At 55.4% G+C, this 17,002-nt stretch overlaps 1 protein-coding gene across 1 annotated transcript in view; it reads left to right on the plus strand.

The window, feature by feature from the left end:
• Nucleotides 1-16,019, plus strand: part of LOC118176383 (protein CASP-like) — a 23,090-nt gene extending 7,071 nt beyond the window's left edge. Inside the window, exons 2-10 of the mRNA XM_035343343.1 lie at nt 6,616-6,752; nt 7,167-7,233; nt 7,835-7,947; nt 8,681-8,797; nt 10,553-10,636; nt 10,762-10,818; nt 12,722-12,802; nt 13,990-14,054; nt 14,318-16,019. Coding sequence (XP_035199234.1) covers nt 8,690-8,797; nt 10,553-10,636; nt 10,762-10,818; nt 12,722-12,802; nt 13,990-14,054; nt 14,318-14,378 — 456 coding nt within the window. The 5' untranslated portion in view covers nt 6,616-6,752; nt 7,167-7,233; nt 7,835-7,947; nt 8,681-8,689 and the 3' untranslated portion in view covers nt 14,379-16,019. The remainder of the gene's footprint in view (nt 1-6,615; nt 6,753-7,166; nt 7,234-7,834; nt 7,948-8,680; nt 8,798-10,552; nt 10,637-10,761; nt 10,819-12,721; nt 12,803-13,989; nt 14,055-14,317) is intronic.
• Nucleotides 16,020-17,002: the final 983 nt, after the last annotated feature.

Consider the following 17,002-nt stretch of genomic DNA (forward strand, 5'->3'; position numbering starts at 1 on the left):
GGTACGGGACTAAGTTAGCACCAGGTGAGCGGATCAGGGCCTCAGGTACTGCCCATGGGCCTGCTCCTGCCCTGCAGCCAGCGAGAGGCGGTCTGGCTTTCCATGACAAGGGGACATCCCAGCAGGTGAGGGCCATGCAAACAGCTGGCGTGGTGCTCTTGGGCCCCACTTACTTCCATTTCAAGCTGCTATAATTTTTTCCTAAGTGTTTCTGTTTTAATGGAAGTGCTGAAGAAATTGTGTACTTGCCAACAGAGGGCTTCAGAAAACATGATTTGATTATAGTAAAGCATTTTATTTTCTTTTTGCTCCAAGCTATGGGAAACTGATAAGAAAATTCAAACTGTTTTCTTGAACTCTTCCTAGTTACCCATGTAATTATCTTAGTACCCTTGGAAATAAGCCGCACCTCTATGAAATCTCTCTCCTTAGAGGTTGAATTTATTAAGTGGCACTGTGTTTCTTTTCTGGGGGCTGTTTATTTTGGAGTGGCTGGGCCAGGAGGAAGGGAAGGAGAAATCCCTCAACCCTTCCCTTCCCGGCAGGCCCTCAAAATTCCAGAGACGTGGTAAGAGGAAAGGGGAAAAAGGAGGGGAGGGAGCAGAAATTGCGCCTGCACCTCCTCCCCCGGCAGCTGGCAGAGAAAGGCCAGGAGCTGGCGAACAGCTCCTTAATGACAGCCCAGGGGCGTCGAAATGATCCGTCCCTCAAAGTGTGGGGCCCCTCAGTTTTTCAGGAGCCATTGTTCCCACAGGCCTTGAGGTTTGTGCCCCTCTGTGTGCAGGGAGAGGTGGGCGTTGTGGCTGGCCAAGTCAGGCCAGGCCGCAGAGCAGTGTAGAGGAGGCCGCCTTGTTTTGTTGTTGTTTTGTTGTGTTACCCTACAAATCCGGCCTTGGGCCATGAGGTGCTGTGAGGCAGGCCCTCATCTCGTTCCTCTTCCCCAAGGTGACCTTCACAGTTGTGTCTAAGGGCACTGATGAAGTCTGCAAGGGAGGCTCTTCCTGGTGAGCATAGCAGGTCGGGTGAAGGGCCTTTTCCCTGTGCTCCCAGCCATTTGTCACCTGGGCAGAAGAGGTCTCAGACTTCATCCTCAGGCTGTGAGGTGTGATCTGCTTCCTACTGTCCCTATTTTTATTGTCTTTTTGACAGTGCATGGAAGTAAAAATGAGGTTTCCTCTTCTTGCCTTGGCTAGTGCCAGTCCTGGCCCTTGCCATCCAGGTCTGTGCACCTTCTGCATGCAGCCCCAGAGGACATCACTGAAAGTTCTTGATGTCTTCTCCTGCAGCCTCCACCTCTGCAGAGTAATCATTGCACTTCGTCCTTGGAGCGTTCCCAGGGCTGATAACAGTGGCTAAAAATTAGGTAGATGGTGCCTAGGAGTTTCATGTGGCTTTCAGAGATGTCATCATCCCTTTCTTTTTGTCATTTCTTTCTTTTTTGTCCCTTTAGAGAAAATGTGCAAATCTTATGGCAGGTACAGAGATGATAAACAAGGACAGTCTGATTGCTTCTGATTGCTTACACAAAACTGCAGGCCAAAATGAATCCCAGACTGACATGATCTGGGCACTCTGGCTGCTCTCAGAGCTGACGGACCTTTCTTCCCGCTCTGGAGATTTCTAGAGAAGTTTCTTCAAAATGTCCCAAAAGACCAATCCTTGTGTGACTTCTGTAGTGTTGGTGGGCTTTCTGGAGTGCTTGACTTGCATCTTCGCTATCTTTATTCACTCTTAGGAGATTCTTGGAAGAATATACACCCTTCGGGTGATGGTGATGTTCCTTCTTTGCCTTATGAGGTGAGGTGGACCTCAGGAAACAGCTTGGCTGGGCTTCTCTGCTCCAACCTGCTCATTAGCATTTACTTCCAAGTAGATTTGCACCACAGAGGACCCACTAGATTTGAGAGGCAGGGCTCCAATGCAGTAAAGAAATGTTAAATCATTCCCTGCCTTCTTATCCTGTTTCTCGGCCTGCTGACAGCTCACAACAACAGCAGCTCCAAGGAAGAGACTTAAAATTAAGACAAATAAATGGTCCCCATGCAACTGTGGACTGTGCAGAAATTCTGTCCCACACTACAGAAAGGCCAAGACGGAACTGGAACTGTTGATATGTATGACATGAAAAGGCCTTCAACAAGATTCTGTTGTGGGAAGGATTTTGGCTCTGATCTTTTGTTCCTTGGCATCTTCATAAACCAGAAGAGGACACACAAAATCATCCAGGACAGAATCTGCAACATATGGACACTGCCCTCTTATCCCTTCAGCTACAAAACGCAGAGTCAAGTCCTCCCTGTGATTCGCTTGGAAGGGGAGCAGGACTTTGGGCAATAATAGTACTGTCTTTTCAGACAGTACTTCCTTAAAAGCCAAATGCCAAGTATTTTAAAAGCCTGAAATTGTGCCTTAATTTATGTATAAACCTGGGAGCTCTGGCATCAGGTAGAAGTGGAGCTGAGACTTTGCTGGCTTGGAAATCTTCATGGGAGACAAATGCCAAAAAGCCTTAGCATCTGTTTCTGCATGGGGAGGAACGACCATTTCAACTTCTGAGTAACTGTCCTCAGCAACCTGGTCATTAACCAGAGCGGCCCAATGCGGGGAAAGGCTGAGCAAGCTGGAAAAATCAAAGGACCCAGCTCCTGCTGCTTTTTTTGGATCTCGCGCCTCGTCCTGGCGCGCTCAGACACCAGTGTTTGTGTTGAGTGAGTCTCCGGCTTTGAGCCTGGGTTTCTCAGCCTTGAAGTCAAGGCAGTCCAAGACTTGGTTATCTTACCATCATCTTCCTTCCAGTCAATAAAATAGGCTTAAAACCTTTGAAGTACTGGATTTCCATGCACTACAGTTGACTTCTGAGAGGGTAGATTTCAAAGAAAGCTTCAAGCATGCCACATCATTTCTCTTCTTGTTTTCTTATATTTTTACAGTTATGTAAATCCGAGGAGGCCAGACAGTAACGGAGGCAGATTAAAAAGTTACCATGAGGCAAATGAGGGTGTGAACGTGCAGAGCATCAGCTAATTTGCAATAACTGCCCATGTGCGTGCTCCTACCCTGCAGATCCCTTCAGCAATATCACTTACCTCTCATTTCCTTCGGGCTAAGAGGATTCACATGAGCAGTTACTGCAGTCTCTTGGATGTGTAGCAAGTTACAGCCTATCTCACCCCAAGGTGATTTATTCATCTGTCTGTATCCTCAGTAATCAAGCCACCATCTTATGGAAAGATTGCCTCTCATTTATTTATGTCTGGCCTTATAACTTCAAACTAAGTTGCTAGTATGTCTTAATTCTCTCCATCTGTGAAAACAGATGCTGTTTATTTTGGATGATTTGCCAAGGGAGTCCGATTGCTGGGGCTTGTTACAGGAGTCAAAGTTGCTGTTGCTCCGTGGCAGCCCTGGGCTTGCTGGCTTCGGGCGCTCCCGAAGAGCCCCCGCATCTGCTGGGCCCGGAGCTGCCCGCAGCGAGCCGCAGAGCCTGGCGCCTCGGGACTTTTCCTCGATATTCGCTACAAGGATTTTCACATGCAGCTCCTGGAGGCACACGAGAATGGCCGTGTTATCCAAAATGGAAGTGTGAGGGGGATCTCAATCTTTTATTCTCAATTTAGGACCGTTGTTTTCTCTCTGCTTGAGACGCTGCATGGCCTGTCCGCACGGACACTTTGCGTCTCCAGAAGCACACGTCTCTTGGCAGTGTCATCTGCGGCTGAGCTCCTCAGGAGGATGGACCTACAGGAGACTGCACCCAACAGATATCGTTTTTAGAGCATACGGACTCAGCCAAGGCTCTTTTTAATCCCTCGTTTGGTTTTGGTCAGGATATGATGCATTTCAATAGCCTTACCAATATTATTCTTCCTTCCAGATGACCAGTCTTTTGCAAAGGGCATGGTTTGTTGCAGAGGGCCTCATCACTCTCCCCACTGAGGTTAGGTATTTCATCAGGCCAGATGCTGAGTGATGCAGAAAAGGTTTGAAGAAATCAGAAGTCTCCCTTCACCCATCCTGGGGGAGCTGTGGCATGGCAGGAAGATCTGATGATCCAGCAGTTGAGAGATGAAGAGGGGAAGGCAACCAGAGTAGTCAGGCAGAAGGGGACCTGGGCTTTCCCCATCCTTGCTTCACATGTCTCCTTGATTTTTTTCCTAGCGTCTGCTTACTGTAAGCTCTGTTCAGTACCTCTGTTCTGTGCTACTTCATCTCCACAAATTTCTTGACAGCAACAGGGACCCTCGCAGCTTCTGCAGGTCAGTTGTGCAGGCTGTGTGGGTGGAGGCCTGTGGCTGGTGGTTTGCTGAGAGGTGCTTCTCATCCAGGATTCCCAGAAAGGTCCTGCAGGTGTGCCTGCAGAGCTGTGGTGTTCAGGTGGTAGCCCAAGTTCAGCGGTTGGTAGCCAGAGGTTCATGGATTCGCTAGTGTCCACGCAAGACCCGGTCCAGCTCCCATGTTCTCGGCTACCTTGCCATGGACTCCCAGGAAGGTGTTTGAAGGGTTTCAGCACCACTGCCACCTCGGCTACTTGCTTTCTGGGTATCGGGTGGAGCTGGCAAGGAACAACCAGACCTCCCAGTGCGGCACCAGGCAGGGCTGGTGACTTTGGCTCGCACCGGGCCGTCCAGTTGCTGCATGTCAATGCTTTTATTTGTAAAGCCACGTCAGGGCAAGGCCTGGCATGTTGGAGATGTTTTTTCTCTTTCCTGAAAAGTCAGGAACGATGAATTTTGAGGATAAAGATACAGGCTTTAAAATGCCGGTTTCCTCAGGTCTTCACCTGCTTTGTCTCATTATCTTCTGCAGCACCACTCCGTTTGAGGTATTTGCACAACTGAAGGGTCAGAGCCAGAAGGAGACAAAGGCAGATGCTCTTTGCTTAGCCTTGAAGCCTGGCGTGACCTGGGGAACGCCTGCTGCTGCTGGAGGGGAGCACTGGTGGCCTCTGCCCTTCCAAGCAAAGTTGTGATTAAAAAAGCTGCAAAGAAAGACACCGCGGCGGGGGGGGGGAGGGGGGGTCAGAGGAGGCTCCATGCACTTCTGTATTAGACGTGGTTCCTGTCTTTTCTGTTTTCATGGCCCATTTGTGGAAGAGTGGCCAAAGCCTTGGAAGTGAACCCTGGGGGGAGGAAGGACGCATCTTTTCTTTACAAGTGGGAGATGAGTTTCTGCGCTGACCTTTTGCTCTCCTAAGCATGCAACCCAAAGCAGAAAGATCATTTTGGAGAGAAACCAGGGAGCTGGCACCAGGGCTGAGTCTTACAGAGGGGTCTGGGGCAGGGTCCTGGCCCCGCTTGGGCACAGGGCACCCGCAGCACCATCGGCCCCCTGCGCACCAACTGGGGCTGCCTTGCGCAATGCTGGGCCCCACAGCCCAGGTTTGGCTAGGGAGAGCTTCCCAATTGCATTTTAATGCAATTTTAAGAGACAGTCAATTAAATAATTAACCGTAGGGAGGCGGTTTTCTTCTTTCCAAATCTCGTTAATGCAAACGCTTCGCATCAGGCCACCCATGCTTCGGGAGCGCGGAGCCGCTCCCATTTCTTGCGGAACACCGACCTCCGGAGGGGCTGCTCGGCTACTGCAGCTGCCGGGAGCTGAGCAAGGCCTCCTACCTGGGCCTACAAAAAGCCAATATGCAGGGGGAAAAGAGGAAAAAAAATGAAATAGTGCATTGTATCTGAGGCGTGTGACCTCTCCCCTTCACTGCAGACAGGTTCGGTCCCTTATGGATAACGTGAGAATTGCTTTTTGGAGAAAAAGGGGAAAAAATTGCACTGGCAGAGCCTGCGCTTTGCAGGAAAGCAGTGTTTGCTTGGGCATGATTTCATTCAAGCCCCATCGCCGGTACGCAGAGCCCACATCCACCAGCGTCTGCAGGGCATCGACCCAGCCCCTTGCAAGGACCCCAGCCCACAGCCGGTTGTGGTGGTGGTGGTGGTGGTGGTGCCAGCGTGGAGCTGCACGCCTCGCACCTTCCCTCTCAAGTCTTGGGCATAGGGAGGTGGCCCCCCAGGCACAGCCCTGCCCTCACCCCCCAGCACAGCGCTGCCTCTGCTGCCTGGCTGCTGATAAAGGAGGGGTTTTGCCTCCCAGCTGCCTGGAATCCAGGCTGATAATTACAGCGGGAATTATCAGGGAGGGACTGGCACGGCTGGGACCTGAGCTCTCATCCACCTGGAAATCCAGGCACCAAGGGACGTATCCTGTGACCCTGCAGCAGGGAGCCTGCTTAGAGCATGGGTTTTACTTGGGGGAGCAACTAGAAGGATGCTCCTCCATGGAAAATCAGATGGGCAGGGACCCAGGGGCTGCACAGCCCTCACCTGTGCCATGGGGCAGGGTTGGTCTCCCCTGAGCCCAGCCCCAGTGACACCCCCTGTCCCCATCACACGGAGACAGGCTGGGCAATTCCCCTTTGGAGCACACCAGGGATCCCTGCCGTGCTCCTGCCATCCCCAGAAATAGAGCTGGAGCCCTGCAGAAACTGGGGACCCTGCCGGCAGGCTGGCTTTGGTGCCCCAGGCAGGGATCGCTGCCCCTTTCCGGAGTCCCCTGGCTGCAGCGCGTGGTGTTGGGCCACCCCCGGGTGACAGCCCTGGCTCTGTTTTGCAGTGCGCTGCGCGGAGCTGCAGATCCAGCTGACGGAGGCCGCGGCCACGCTGGCTGGCCAGAAGGAGCTGGTCGCCAAGCTGGAGCATGACCTCAGCACCATCCAGACCCTCTCCGCTGTGCACCGCCCAGACGCAGAGGTAACCTCAGCTCCATCAGCCCGCAGGAATGGCTCGAGGTGGCCCCGGGGGTTGACCACCGCTGCTGGCAGGCCTGCAGCAGGCATGGGGGTTGTTCCATCAGCTTCTCTTTTTTCTTCTTTTCTTTCTTCCTCTTTTCTTTCTTTTTATCTTCCTACCCCTCGCTCAGCTGCACAGTGCATTGTGCCCATGTGCAGGACAGTGCTGGCATGGGAGGGAACGGCAGGGGTGGCATCAGGGGACCACCCAGTCCTTTGCCTACCTGGGGACAGGACAGGTTTGAGGGTTGCGCATCACCTCTCCGCACTGTCTCGGGCTTGACTCTTGCTGAGCACCCATCTGGCAGTGATGCTTCCCGTGGGGCTGTGGGTGCTGGGTGGGAAACACTGAATCGCTTCTGCTTGCACCTCCCAGGGCGCAGCCATCCCCAGCCTGGAGAAGATACCGGAGCCCATCAAGGAGGCCACCGCGCTGTTTTACGGTGAGAGGCAGGCACAAAACCGCTCGGGGTACTGGGGAGTCGTCCCAGAGGAGTGGGCAGGGTGGCTGTCACCTCCTGGGGATGGCAACACGAGGATGCTCAAGGCAGGTGCAGAAATGGCCGTCAGCCGGGGTGGTGATGGGTTTTCTGTGTTCAGCACGGTTTGTTGGTCCTCCTGAGACGGGGCAGCAGGCATGTGCTGAGATGGTGAACCTGGGCTGGAGCACGCACCCTGTGCTTTGGATTTTGCTCTTTCCCCACCAAACTCCTTCTGGAGCCAGCGAGCTAAATATTTCCTTTACATCAGCTCCTGCACTGAGGTCTGGAGGACAAAATGAATCAAATAACGACAGTTGGCTCTTCTGGAAGAAAACCCCACTTCCTTTCCCCCTTTTTTTAATTTTGGTTTGTTTTGAAACATTTTGCAAACCCACGATAAACAGCATCACGGCGAGGGGGCGATGGGCACGGCCCCCCCATGGGGCACCCACAGCCTGGGGCACAGCCAGCCAGCAGTGGCTGTGGGTGAGCAAGCCCTGCTGCTGCGGGGTGGGCGGTGGGCGTCTGCCGGGTTGTGTCTGAAGCTGAGCGCTGTCCGCAGGTCACCCGCCGGTGCCCAGCGCCCCGTTCCCCGAGGGACAGGTGGACTCGCTCCTCTCCATCATCTCCAGCCAGCGGGAGCGCTTCCGAGCCAGGAACCAGGAGCTGGAGGGGGTACGTGGCGAGGGGACGGTGGCACCCGCACGCTGGAGCTGGCCGCTTCAGTGGCCTGCAGGGGGTTATTATCAGCACAACACCGGCAGCACCACTGCAAGAGAACAATGAACCCTGGTGTTATCAGGACCAGAGCCTCCCCTCCTGCCCAGCTGTGCTGCTGCTTGGGCAGGTCCCAACCCCTCATTGCACCACAGGTGTGCTTGGCCATCCCGCATGGTGCTGGGGGTGCTGTACAAAAGGCACGTAGGGAAGTTTGGGGCAGAACTTCACCCAGCTGAAGCACAGCTCAAAGTAACCAGCTGGCAGGCTGGTGCTGCACCGCCTGTTGCCCACCTTGGCTGCCCCAGCCCTTCTTTGGGGGCCCTATTTGGCAGCAGCTGGAGCCATTTTAATTAAGGAGCAATTTTAATTGAAAGCTGAGGGATTTGAATTATTGGGAGGGGAGAACCTCCCAAGGACTGGCCCCTGCTAACTTCAACAATTCTGAGATTTGGAGGTGCAGCGGGCTGCCCATGTTCGCACAGTGGGGTGATGCTGATCTGGCATGACTGTGAGCACTCCGTCCTTCCTGGGGCTGCACCGAAGTCCCAGCTCAGCTTTGTGGCTCTGCATCCCCCATCAGGATGGGGAACTGGTGGGGCTGCGGGCGTTGGGCTGGACCCAGGTGGGTGCACCAGGCCTCCCTCCTACCCGACCTCGCTGCTAACAGCCCCGCTGCTCCCCGCTGCAGGAGAACCGCATGATGCAGCACACGGTGCAGGCGCTGCAGAGCGAGCTGGACAACCTGCGAGCCGACAACATCAAGCTCTACGAGAAGATCAAGTTCCTCCAGAGCTACCCCGGCCGGGTGAGTAGCTGTCCGTCCGTCTGTCCTGCAGGTGGGTTCGCACAGACAGACCCCGAGCGCAGACCGTTCCCCGCAGTGCACGAGAGCAGGGGGAAGGTGCGCGTTACCCGCATGCCCCTCGCGTTGGGAAGTTGGGGACAACTGGGACGAAGAAGGATGCAGAGAAATACTTAGAGGAGCGAGTTCCTAGCCCACCTGCTGGGCCAGAATCATGCCAAAGGGTGTCAGATTCTCATGTTTCCTCCCCAAAACAGCCCCTGCAGTGTCTTTGCTGCTCACTGCCTGCAGCACGATGCTCCGGCAGGCATGCTGTGGATGTTGCTGCCCAACCAGGCAGCAAGCAGTTAAATCGGGCTCTCCTGCAAGAAATCCCCATAGTTGGAGGCTGAGAAATCATTCCTCCCGCAGTGCGGTGAGTCACTGCCCACCGCTGGTGTGCGGGAGGTTGGCTCAGGCCATTCATCTGCCTCTGCAAGCTTTCGGTCGTGCAGATGAGCTCAGAGACCTCGGGGCTGAGCGCTTCGCTCTCGCCGTGTGCCAGGCAGGGAAATAGCTGCAAGCATCGGCTGCGTGCCTGAGCCAGGGGCTGCTCCAGTGGGGTTTTAGCCTGAATTTCTTGCAGCCAGCAGAAAGCTGCTATGCTTCTGCCCTTCTGGGCAGCCAGGGCTGTCCCTGAAAGAGCAGGAACCGGCCCCAAACCCTCCCACTTATCCCAGTAAGTCCAGGAGGAGATGGGAGCGGGGCCAGGCTTTGCTGCTCACGCCGCACCCCCTGCGGAAATGGTGCCACCCCACCAGCTGCTGCCTGTCCGCGCTGCCTGCGCCGAGCCCATGCTATTGATGGACATTTTAACAGCGTTTGGGGATGGGAGACTCCCGCAGCCGTGCAGGGCCTTATTTGGATCTCGTGCTTATGCCTGAGTGAGGCTGGCCCCTCTGACATTTTTGCCAGTGTCTCCCGCGGAAGATCATCCCCGTGTTTATCTGGTGCCACAAGGCAACCCCTGGATGCCATTCGCCTGAGCTAAAGAGCACAAGCCTCCCGCGCGTCGCGTTGCATAATTCACGACCTAATCAGGCATGTGACAAGTTAAAAATAATCATCAAAGATCATTCAATAAGGCCAGGATCTAGTGACTTCATAGCCCCTAAATCGGGATCTCAGCTCATCGGGGTATCGCGTTGCGGCACGTAAGGGCACATTTGCTAAAGGTCCGCTGGCAGCGGGGTTTGCCCGCCTTGAACCCGAGCCACCGGTGGCCGTGCAGGATGAGGGGCAGGACGGGGGCACCCACGGGAAGCCCTCCTGGCATGGCAGCGTTGTGGGGGTGCTGCAGCAGGGGAGCCTCCGTCCTGCGGGGTTAAAACTGAGCGTGTCTGAACCCAGCCCCATGTTTCGCTCCTGTTAAGGAGGTTCCTTAGGTTTCTTCGTCCTTTGCCCTGCTAATAGTAGCCATGGGGTTAACAGGGATTTCCTCCTCATAAACCACTGCCCCCTCCTACCTGATGCAGCAGGAATTTGGGGTGTGATGTGCAACAACACATTGGTCCTGCTGGCCCCATGGCCAGCTCGGGGCTGCGCTGCTCCACCACTCGGGGTCGCTTCCTCCAAATGACGGGCTGGGGAGGGCAGTGAAAGTGCCTGGGGGGGGGGGGGGGTGTGACATGGGGTCTCCAGCCCTGTGCATCGGTTACACGGGGATAGGGACGTGCAGCTGTGCCAGCCGAGGGTCTCACCCTGCCTTCACTCCTGCAGGGCAGCAGTAGGGACGACACCGAGCTGCGCTACTCCTCACAGTATGAAGAGCGCCTGGACCCCTTCTCCTCCTTCAGCAGGAAGGTACGGGCGGCCCCCGGCACCCTCCCTCCACACCAGCCCCTCCGGTACCAACCCTTCCCTGGTTCTCATCCCCCAAATCAGCCCTTCAAGCCCCAAGCAAAGCTTCTTGTACTTTATGCTTGCAGGAGCGCCAGCGCAAGTACCTGAGCCTCAGCCCCTGGGATAAAGCCACGCTGAGCATGGTGAGTGCGCTGCGAGGCGGGGGCAAACCCATCCCTGCCCCGGGCAGGGGTTGCAGAGCGTGCCGGGGGCCACGCTGCAGTCCCCAGAATTTTACATCTCTGTGAGGGAGCGCTGGCCAGCAGCAGCTTCTCTATTTTCCCTCTGCTGAAAGGTTGAGTTTCTGGATTTTTTCCTTAAAATGCTGCCTCCTCCTGGAGCCTGGGTGCAGCTCACAGCAGTTAAGAGGTGCTGGCCTCTTGCTGCCTCCTTGCTGGCAGAGGAAGGTGGGCTCTGCATCCTCCCTCATGGCAGCAGCAGAAGGCTGCTACAGCAGAGAGGAGGGGTGAGACATCGCTTTCCTTGCTCTCCCTTTCCCTTCCCCTTCTCCTCCCCAGGGACCTGCTGGGGTCGGGTGACCCAGCCCCGATGCCGCAGCCCACTGCCGTGTTACAGCTGGGGGCTCAGGGACAGCACATGCTGCCAGCCACCCACGTGCATGCCCACGGCTCTGGAGCTTTTTGCTGCCTTCCCAAACCTCCCCCTGACGTTACTGAAGAGGAGCCCGCAGCTGGCCCCGGCTTACATCATACCCTGTCCTCTACATCACGCCTAAGTACCTGCAGCCCCATGGTCACCCCCAGAAACCTCCAGAGATGGGTGCAAAAACCTCTTGGCGTGCCCTGAGCCTTCCTGCTCTCCTTCCTTATAAAAAAACATCGGGGAAAATCCCGGGGAGCTGCCGGTGTCTGCAGCAGCAAAGGCTCCTCGTGGTGGGGCTTGGCTGCCATCTCGTAGGAAGGAGTGCTGCCTTCAGAGTTAAAACGGGCCGTGGGCATCGAGACAATCTGATTGATGCTTGGATTTGTGACGTTCAGGGTCGGCTGTGGGATGTTAACCCCAGATATCTGGCGCAACAGAGGTTAACGCAGGAGCGCTGGTCTGCAACAGCCACAGAATACTGAAATATCTCGTAATAAAGGCAAAGTTGTCATTTGCATAAAAACTAAGCAAATGCCAGCATGAATATGGATTGGGTGGCGTGCCAGCACCACGGAGAATTAATGAAAGGCATTTACAAAAAACTGACTTACGGGAGTTACTCCTTGGGAATATTTAAGAACATAATCTTGTTTGTTACAGCAGCCTCCGCCGTGGCTGTGAATAGAAAAGACGATTTCAGCATGGGGTTGGTTTGGTGGGAGATCTGTGGGTTTTAATGCCAGCCTCGGAAATCCCGCCTGGTGTTTTGGGGAATTTGCTTATGTCCGTAATGAATCCCTGGCTTTTACAGCAAGAGTAAGAAGCGGTGGTGTAGGAAGGCAGGATCTGTTTGTCACAAGCTGCTTTTCTAGGCTGTGGGTGATCCTGAGTTTGGCTCTCTTGACGGGATGCACGTGCAGGTTTTTCCCTCGGGATGTGGTGTCGTGGCAATGCCACCAGCTCCAGCCATGAGCCTCCATCCGTCCTCAGGCACGCAGCTCCCCTAAAATCAATAATCTGGTTCCCGGCGTCCTCGGGAGCTTTACGTGTTCTGGGGTGCTCGGACATCACGCACCCAGAGTTCAGCACCGGGCTGTGAAGGGTTTTAACACAGCCGTCGGAAATACCCGTGGAGTGCGTGCCCAGGTGGCTGGTGAAGGGATGCTGCAGCTCACGACTTCCACCAGCTCATGAATTAAAGATGTGCGAGACTTAATTACTGCCGGGGCTCCTCTGCGGAGCGTGCTGAGCTGCAGGCAGGGCTGCGCGGGGCAGAGCCAGGCAGAAAGCTCAGAACGAGCCCTCCGGAGAGTTTTTGGCAGGGGCAGCCCGGCAGGAAGCCCTGCAGTCCACAGCTTTGAATTCACCTCAGTTTCGGGTGAATTGCCCTGGGCGCTGAGCCCCCTGACCCGTGTTGAGATGGGATTTCTGCTCTCGCTGCAGGGGCGGCTCATCCTGTCCAACAAGACGGCTCGCACCATCGCCTTCTTCTACACGCTGCTCCTGCACTGCCTCGTCTTCCTGGTAAGCGTAAGAGGTTTGAGGAGTAAAACACAGCCACGTGGAGCAGGCCTCGTGCTTCCAGGCCCCGTGCAACGCCACTTCCCTGCTTGCTGGGTGCAACCCTGGCTGCCCGGTCACCTCTGTGGGCACTGAGCTCTGCAGCTCCCCCTTGCCCTGGGGCTCTCTCCAGTTTTTGAATTTCCCCCGCTGTACATCAGGCTCAGAAGCAGAGGTTTGGGTTAGGAATAGGGTTGGCAATGGAGAAGGTTCCCTCCTGGCTGCAGGGGCCAGGTCCTGCAGGCTGTGTCCGCAGCTGCCTGCCCTGAGCCCTTCTGCTTGTTCACTGCCGGCTCAGGGAGCGATGCTGGGGCTGCAGCCCGTGCTGCCAGGGCCATCGTGTTCCTCACGATGCAAGCTCCCGTAGCCTTGCTCAGCTGCGGGGGGCTTAGTTAGCTTTTCAAGGAAAAAAAAAATCTAAACATCAATAATTAAACAATGAAACAAGATGAAAGACAAGTCAGAACAATATTTCTATTCCCATCATCTCAGAATAAATCCAACCTCGTGTTATTTTTGGTGAGGAAAGGAGCAAAGAAAATAAAAAGTTAGGCGTCATTAAAGTTTAAAGCTCTAACCTAAAAAAAAAAAAAATAAATCATAAATATTGCATGGTTGGGATGATCCAGCTTCATCCAGCCACAGAAGGGCCTGGAGCTCAAGCCCAGGACTGGGCAATCCTGCAGCCCTGCTGCTGCAGAAACGTCTCTGCGGCAAACCCAGGGAAAGCAAGAGGCTGTCGCCCCTTCCCAGCGCTGCCTTCTGTGCTCTCAGTCACGAGGGAAAAAGAAGCCAAACTGAGCCGTGACCTCCCCCAAGCCAGTGCCCAAACCACGGCTCCAAAGGCTTCACCATCCACAGGCAACCTCAGACATCTCCTTGCTCCAAACTGGTGTGGCCGCGCTTCTCTGGCAAAAATGATGTGCTGCAAAACATCAGCCCGGCCTCCAGGAGGGCAAAGCCGTAGCCACAGGCTGAGTTTCTGCTCCGGTAATGCGAGGTGCAGAAATACTTGTACCCGTCCTTCGCCGTGGGGCTCTGACTGATGCAGAGGGGATGTCGCGGGATGTCGTGGTGGGGACGGGCTGTCGCGGGGCGTCACGGCAGAGGCTGGCACGTGAGCCCACACCTGACTGTTCCTTATTTTGCAGGTTCTCTACAAAACCGCCTGGAGCGAGAGCGTGGGCAGGGACTGTGCCGCCTTCTGCGCCAAGAAGTGGGTGTGAGCGGGGCCCGATCCTGCGCGGGGTCGGCAGCGGCGGCTGCCCGGGCGGGGGGGTTCACAGCAGGGTGTTTGAGCGCCCTGCTGGAAGCGTGGTTGGGAAGTGGGGGTGGAAAAGCAGCTAAAAAACTGGTGTAAAGGTGGAGATCAGGATCAGGCCCTTGCCTTGACTTCCCCGGTGTCTGGAAGTGCTAATCGTCGTGGCTAGCGCCCCAAGGCGAAGCGCCCCACGTTAACCAGCTGTGCCCTTTCCCCAGGTACGCCGACCACGTGCACAAGTTCCACGAGAACGGGGACACGGGCGACATGTGGCAGTGACGCCGGGCTCAGCCCCGCCGCTCCTCCCGCGGCAGGATCCGGCCCCTCGTGCCCGCCGCCCGCTTCGCTGCAGCTTTGCTTTCTGCCTCGTCGGATGGAGGCAACGCTTCACCCCCCAGCCCCGGCTCGGAAATCAGCAGCCTCGCTGCGGGACAGCCATCTGCAGGACACGGCCCCGATGTCCCCCAGCGCTCAGTCGTCACCGAGCGACGTGGGAAAGGCGAGATAAAAGCTCCTCTTTTCGGCTGCAATAGCTCATTCAATCTTGTTTCAAGTGCAGCGCGACATGGGGCGGACTAAATTTAGCCAGAAAATGGGGGGGGGGCGGGGGGGTACGACTCTTAAGCTTGCGTTTCAGTGTGTTCTGCTATTTGAGAATTCCCATTTTGCTCCCGTTTGTTGAATTATCCGAAAGCAATCGGTCCTGCTGGGCTTTGGCAGAGCGAGCAGATAGCGGCGCTCAGCCGGAAAGCCGAGCCGCTCGGCGCGGTGCCTTCTCCGCGTAGCTCGGTGCTGAGCTGGGTCCTGCAGCATTTCTCGGGGCCCTTTCAGACGTGTGCCACCACCACGCTGCTGAGCTCCGGCACACGGTCGCGTGGGAGCAGGGACCTCGGCCTGAAGGCTGCATGGCTGCTGCCGAGTCACCCGGCGTGAAGGGAGGTGCTGCTTTTGGGGCTGAGCCCCGCAGGTGTTCGGGGCTCTCTGCTGTGCCCTCCCTGCCCTGCCTTGGGCATTTCAGGGTGTCCTGGCAGCTCCGGGCTCGGGGTCAGTCGGTCTGCTCAACCTCTGACCCCTTAGGAGGCTGAACGAGCCAAACGGACCTATTGCTGGTGGAGGGCTGGATGAATGGGGGGCTGCCGGTGGGAGATTTAAGTTGATTTGGGGAAAAATTGGCAGGAGGAGAGGCTGTGATTTGGGAAGCAGGTTCTGGCACCCCTCGTGCCTGCCCAGCTGCCTGGTGCTGGAAGAGACCAACATTAGTTAATGGCCCGCAATTAAAATTCTCCTCCTAAGATGGGAGAATCTTGTGGCTTCCAATTAATGTTTCATTGCCGATTCAGATCTGTTCTGCTGGGAAGCTGGGACCTCAAACTGCAGGCGCAGGCAGCAGTCGGCTTCACATCTGCTACGGGCAGCGGAGGTTTATTTATAGTAGCCATGGCCCGCGGAAAAAATGCAAAATACTCATAAATGGAAGCGGAGAACAAACACGGAGGGACCAACCCACGCCTGTCCCGCTGGGCACCGACCCACAGCATCTTGGGGTTTTTAGGATGGATGCGTGAAGGATGGAGCTGGGGCTGTGGGATGCTCAGCACCGACAGCGTGCGCCCAAGGGCCAGGGAGATTTAGGGCTGCTTCTCCTACCTCTCCGTAAACTAATCGACTTTAGATGTGTGGTAGATGATATTTTGCTCTCTGCCATGGGTAGCTCAGAAACGTGATCCGGGGAAGGGTGGGATGCTTGCTGAGGCTTTGCTGGGAAGGCTAAATTTGCTTTTTTTAGAAGCTCTATGTGGTGTCTTGGAATTGCAAAACTTCTGCAGCTATTCACACTTGTATTCTTCAGAAATGATTTCAAATAGATGCTGAGTTCTCCAGGATGAGTGATGGAATAAACTTAGATACGCATTGACTGGATCACTTCTGTGCTTTTTTTCCTTTGACTTTTGGTGTTCAACAACCCCGAGGAGACGTCCTGCCCCCTTCCCAGGGCAGAGCATGCAGATGATGCTGGAGCCCCATCCCCATGGGTGCTGCTGTGGTGGAGGGGGGGCTGACCATGGTTTCCTCCATCCTCCTCCTCCTTTTTTCTTGCTTTTTCATCCTAAATGTGCTCCAGCAACCTCAGCCTGGCATTTTGGTGGTCTCCTAGCCCCGTGTTTCATCCCTGGTGCAGCGAGGGGTTGCAGCCCCATGCGCTCGCATCGCCCCCTGCGATTTCGCAGCAGCTGCCGGACGTCCGGGCGGCTCGCAGCGAGGACAACTGCCGCTCCCCGGCGTTCGGCTTTGGCTGCCAAAAACCGTCTGACCGTGGGCAGGGAAAGCCCAGATTCGGGAGGGTTCTTGGGTCTCCGCCTGCCTGCGTCTGGCCGCAGCCTTGGCCAAGTTTTCGGGGCTTCCTCGGCAGCCGCTGCTTTCTAGAGACGCTGGGGAGGCGGAGGGCACGGTGGGGGGGCTGCGGCGAGGTGCGGGTGCATCTCCCCAGCGCAGCCCCTTCTCTATCCTGTCCCTCCATCCACGCTGGTGACCCCAGCTCTACCTGCAGGGAGGCTGGGAAGGCAGGTGGGCTTTTTCTTCTTCCTTTTTTTTTTTTTTTCCTTTATTTTCGGTCATGTGCATCAGTCGCTGAGAGCTCATGCATCCGTGCCAGCCTGCAAGGTCACCAGGACCCCCCCCTTCGGACGACGTTGTCCTTCGGTAATGTGTGTGTGGGAGGGAGATGGGAGTGGGGTTTTTTGCTAATTTGATTTGAAAGCTTCTTTTATCCCTCTGTGGCTTGAAAGAAAAGGATTTTGGTGACCCCTTGCTCTCCCTCACTGTTTTAAATTTGATTAGGGGAAGCAATCTTAATTAGTATCAACAGATATTCAAGAAAATAATTAAAGGAAAACCCGTGCTTT

Source organism: Oxyura jamaicensis, chromosome 19 (assembly GCF_011077185.1).
Source record: "Oxyura jamaicensis isolate SHBP4307 breed ruddy duck chromosome 19, BPBGC_Ojam_1.0, whole genome shotgun sequence".
NCBI classification, from domain to species: Eukaryota; Metazoa; Chordata; class Aves; order Anseriformes; family Anatidae; genus Oxyura; species Oxyura jamaicensis.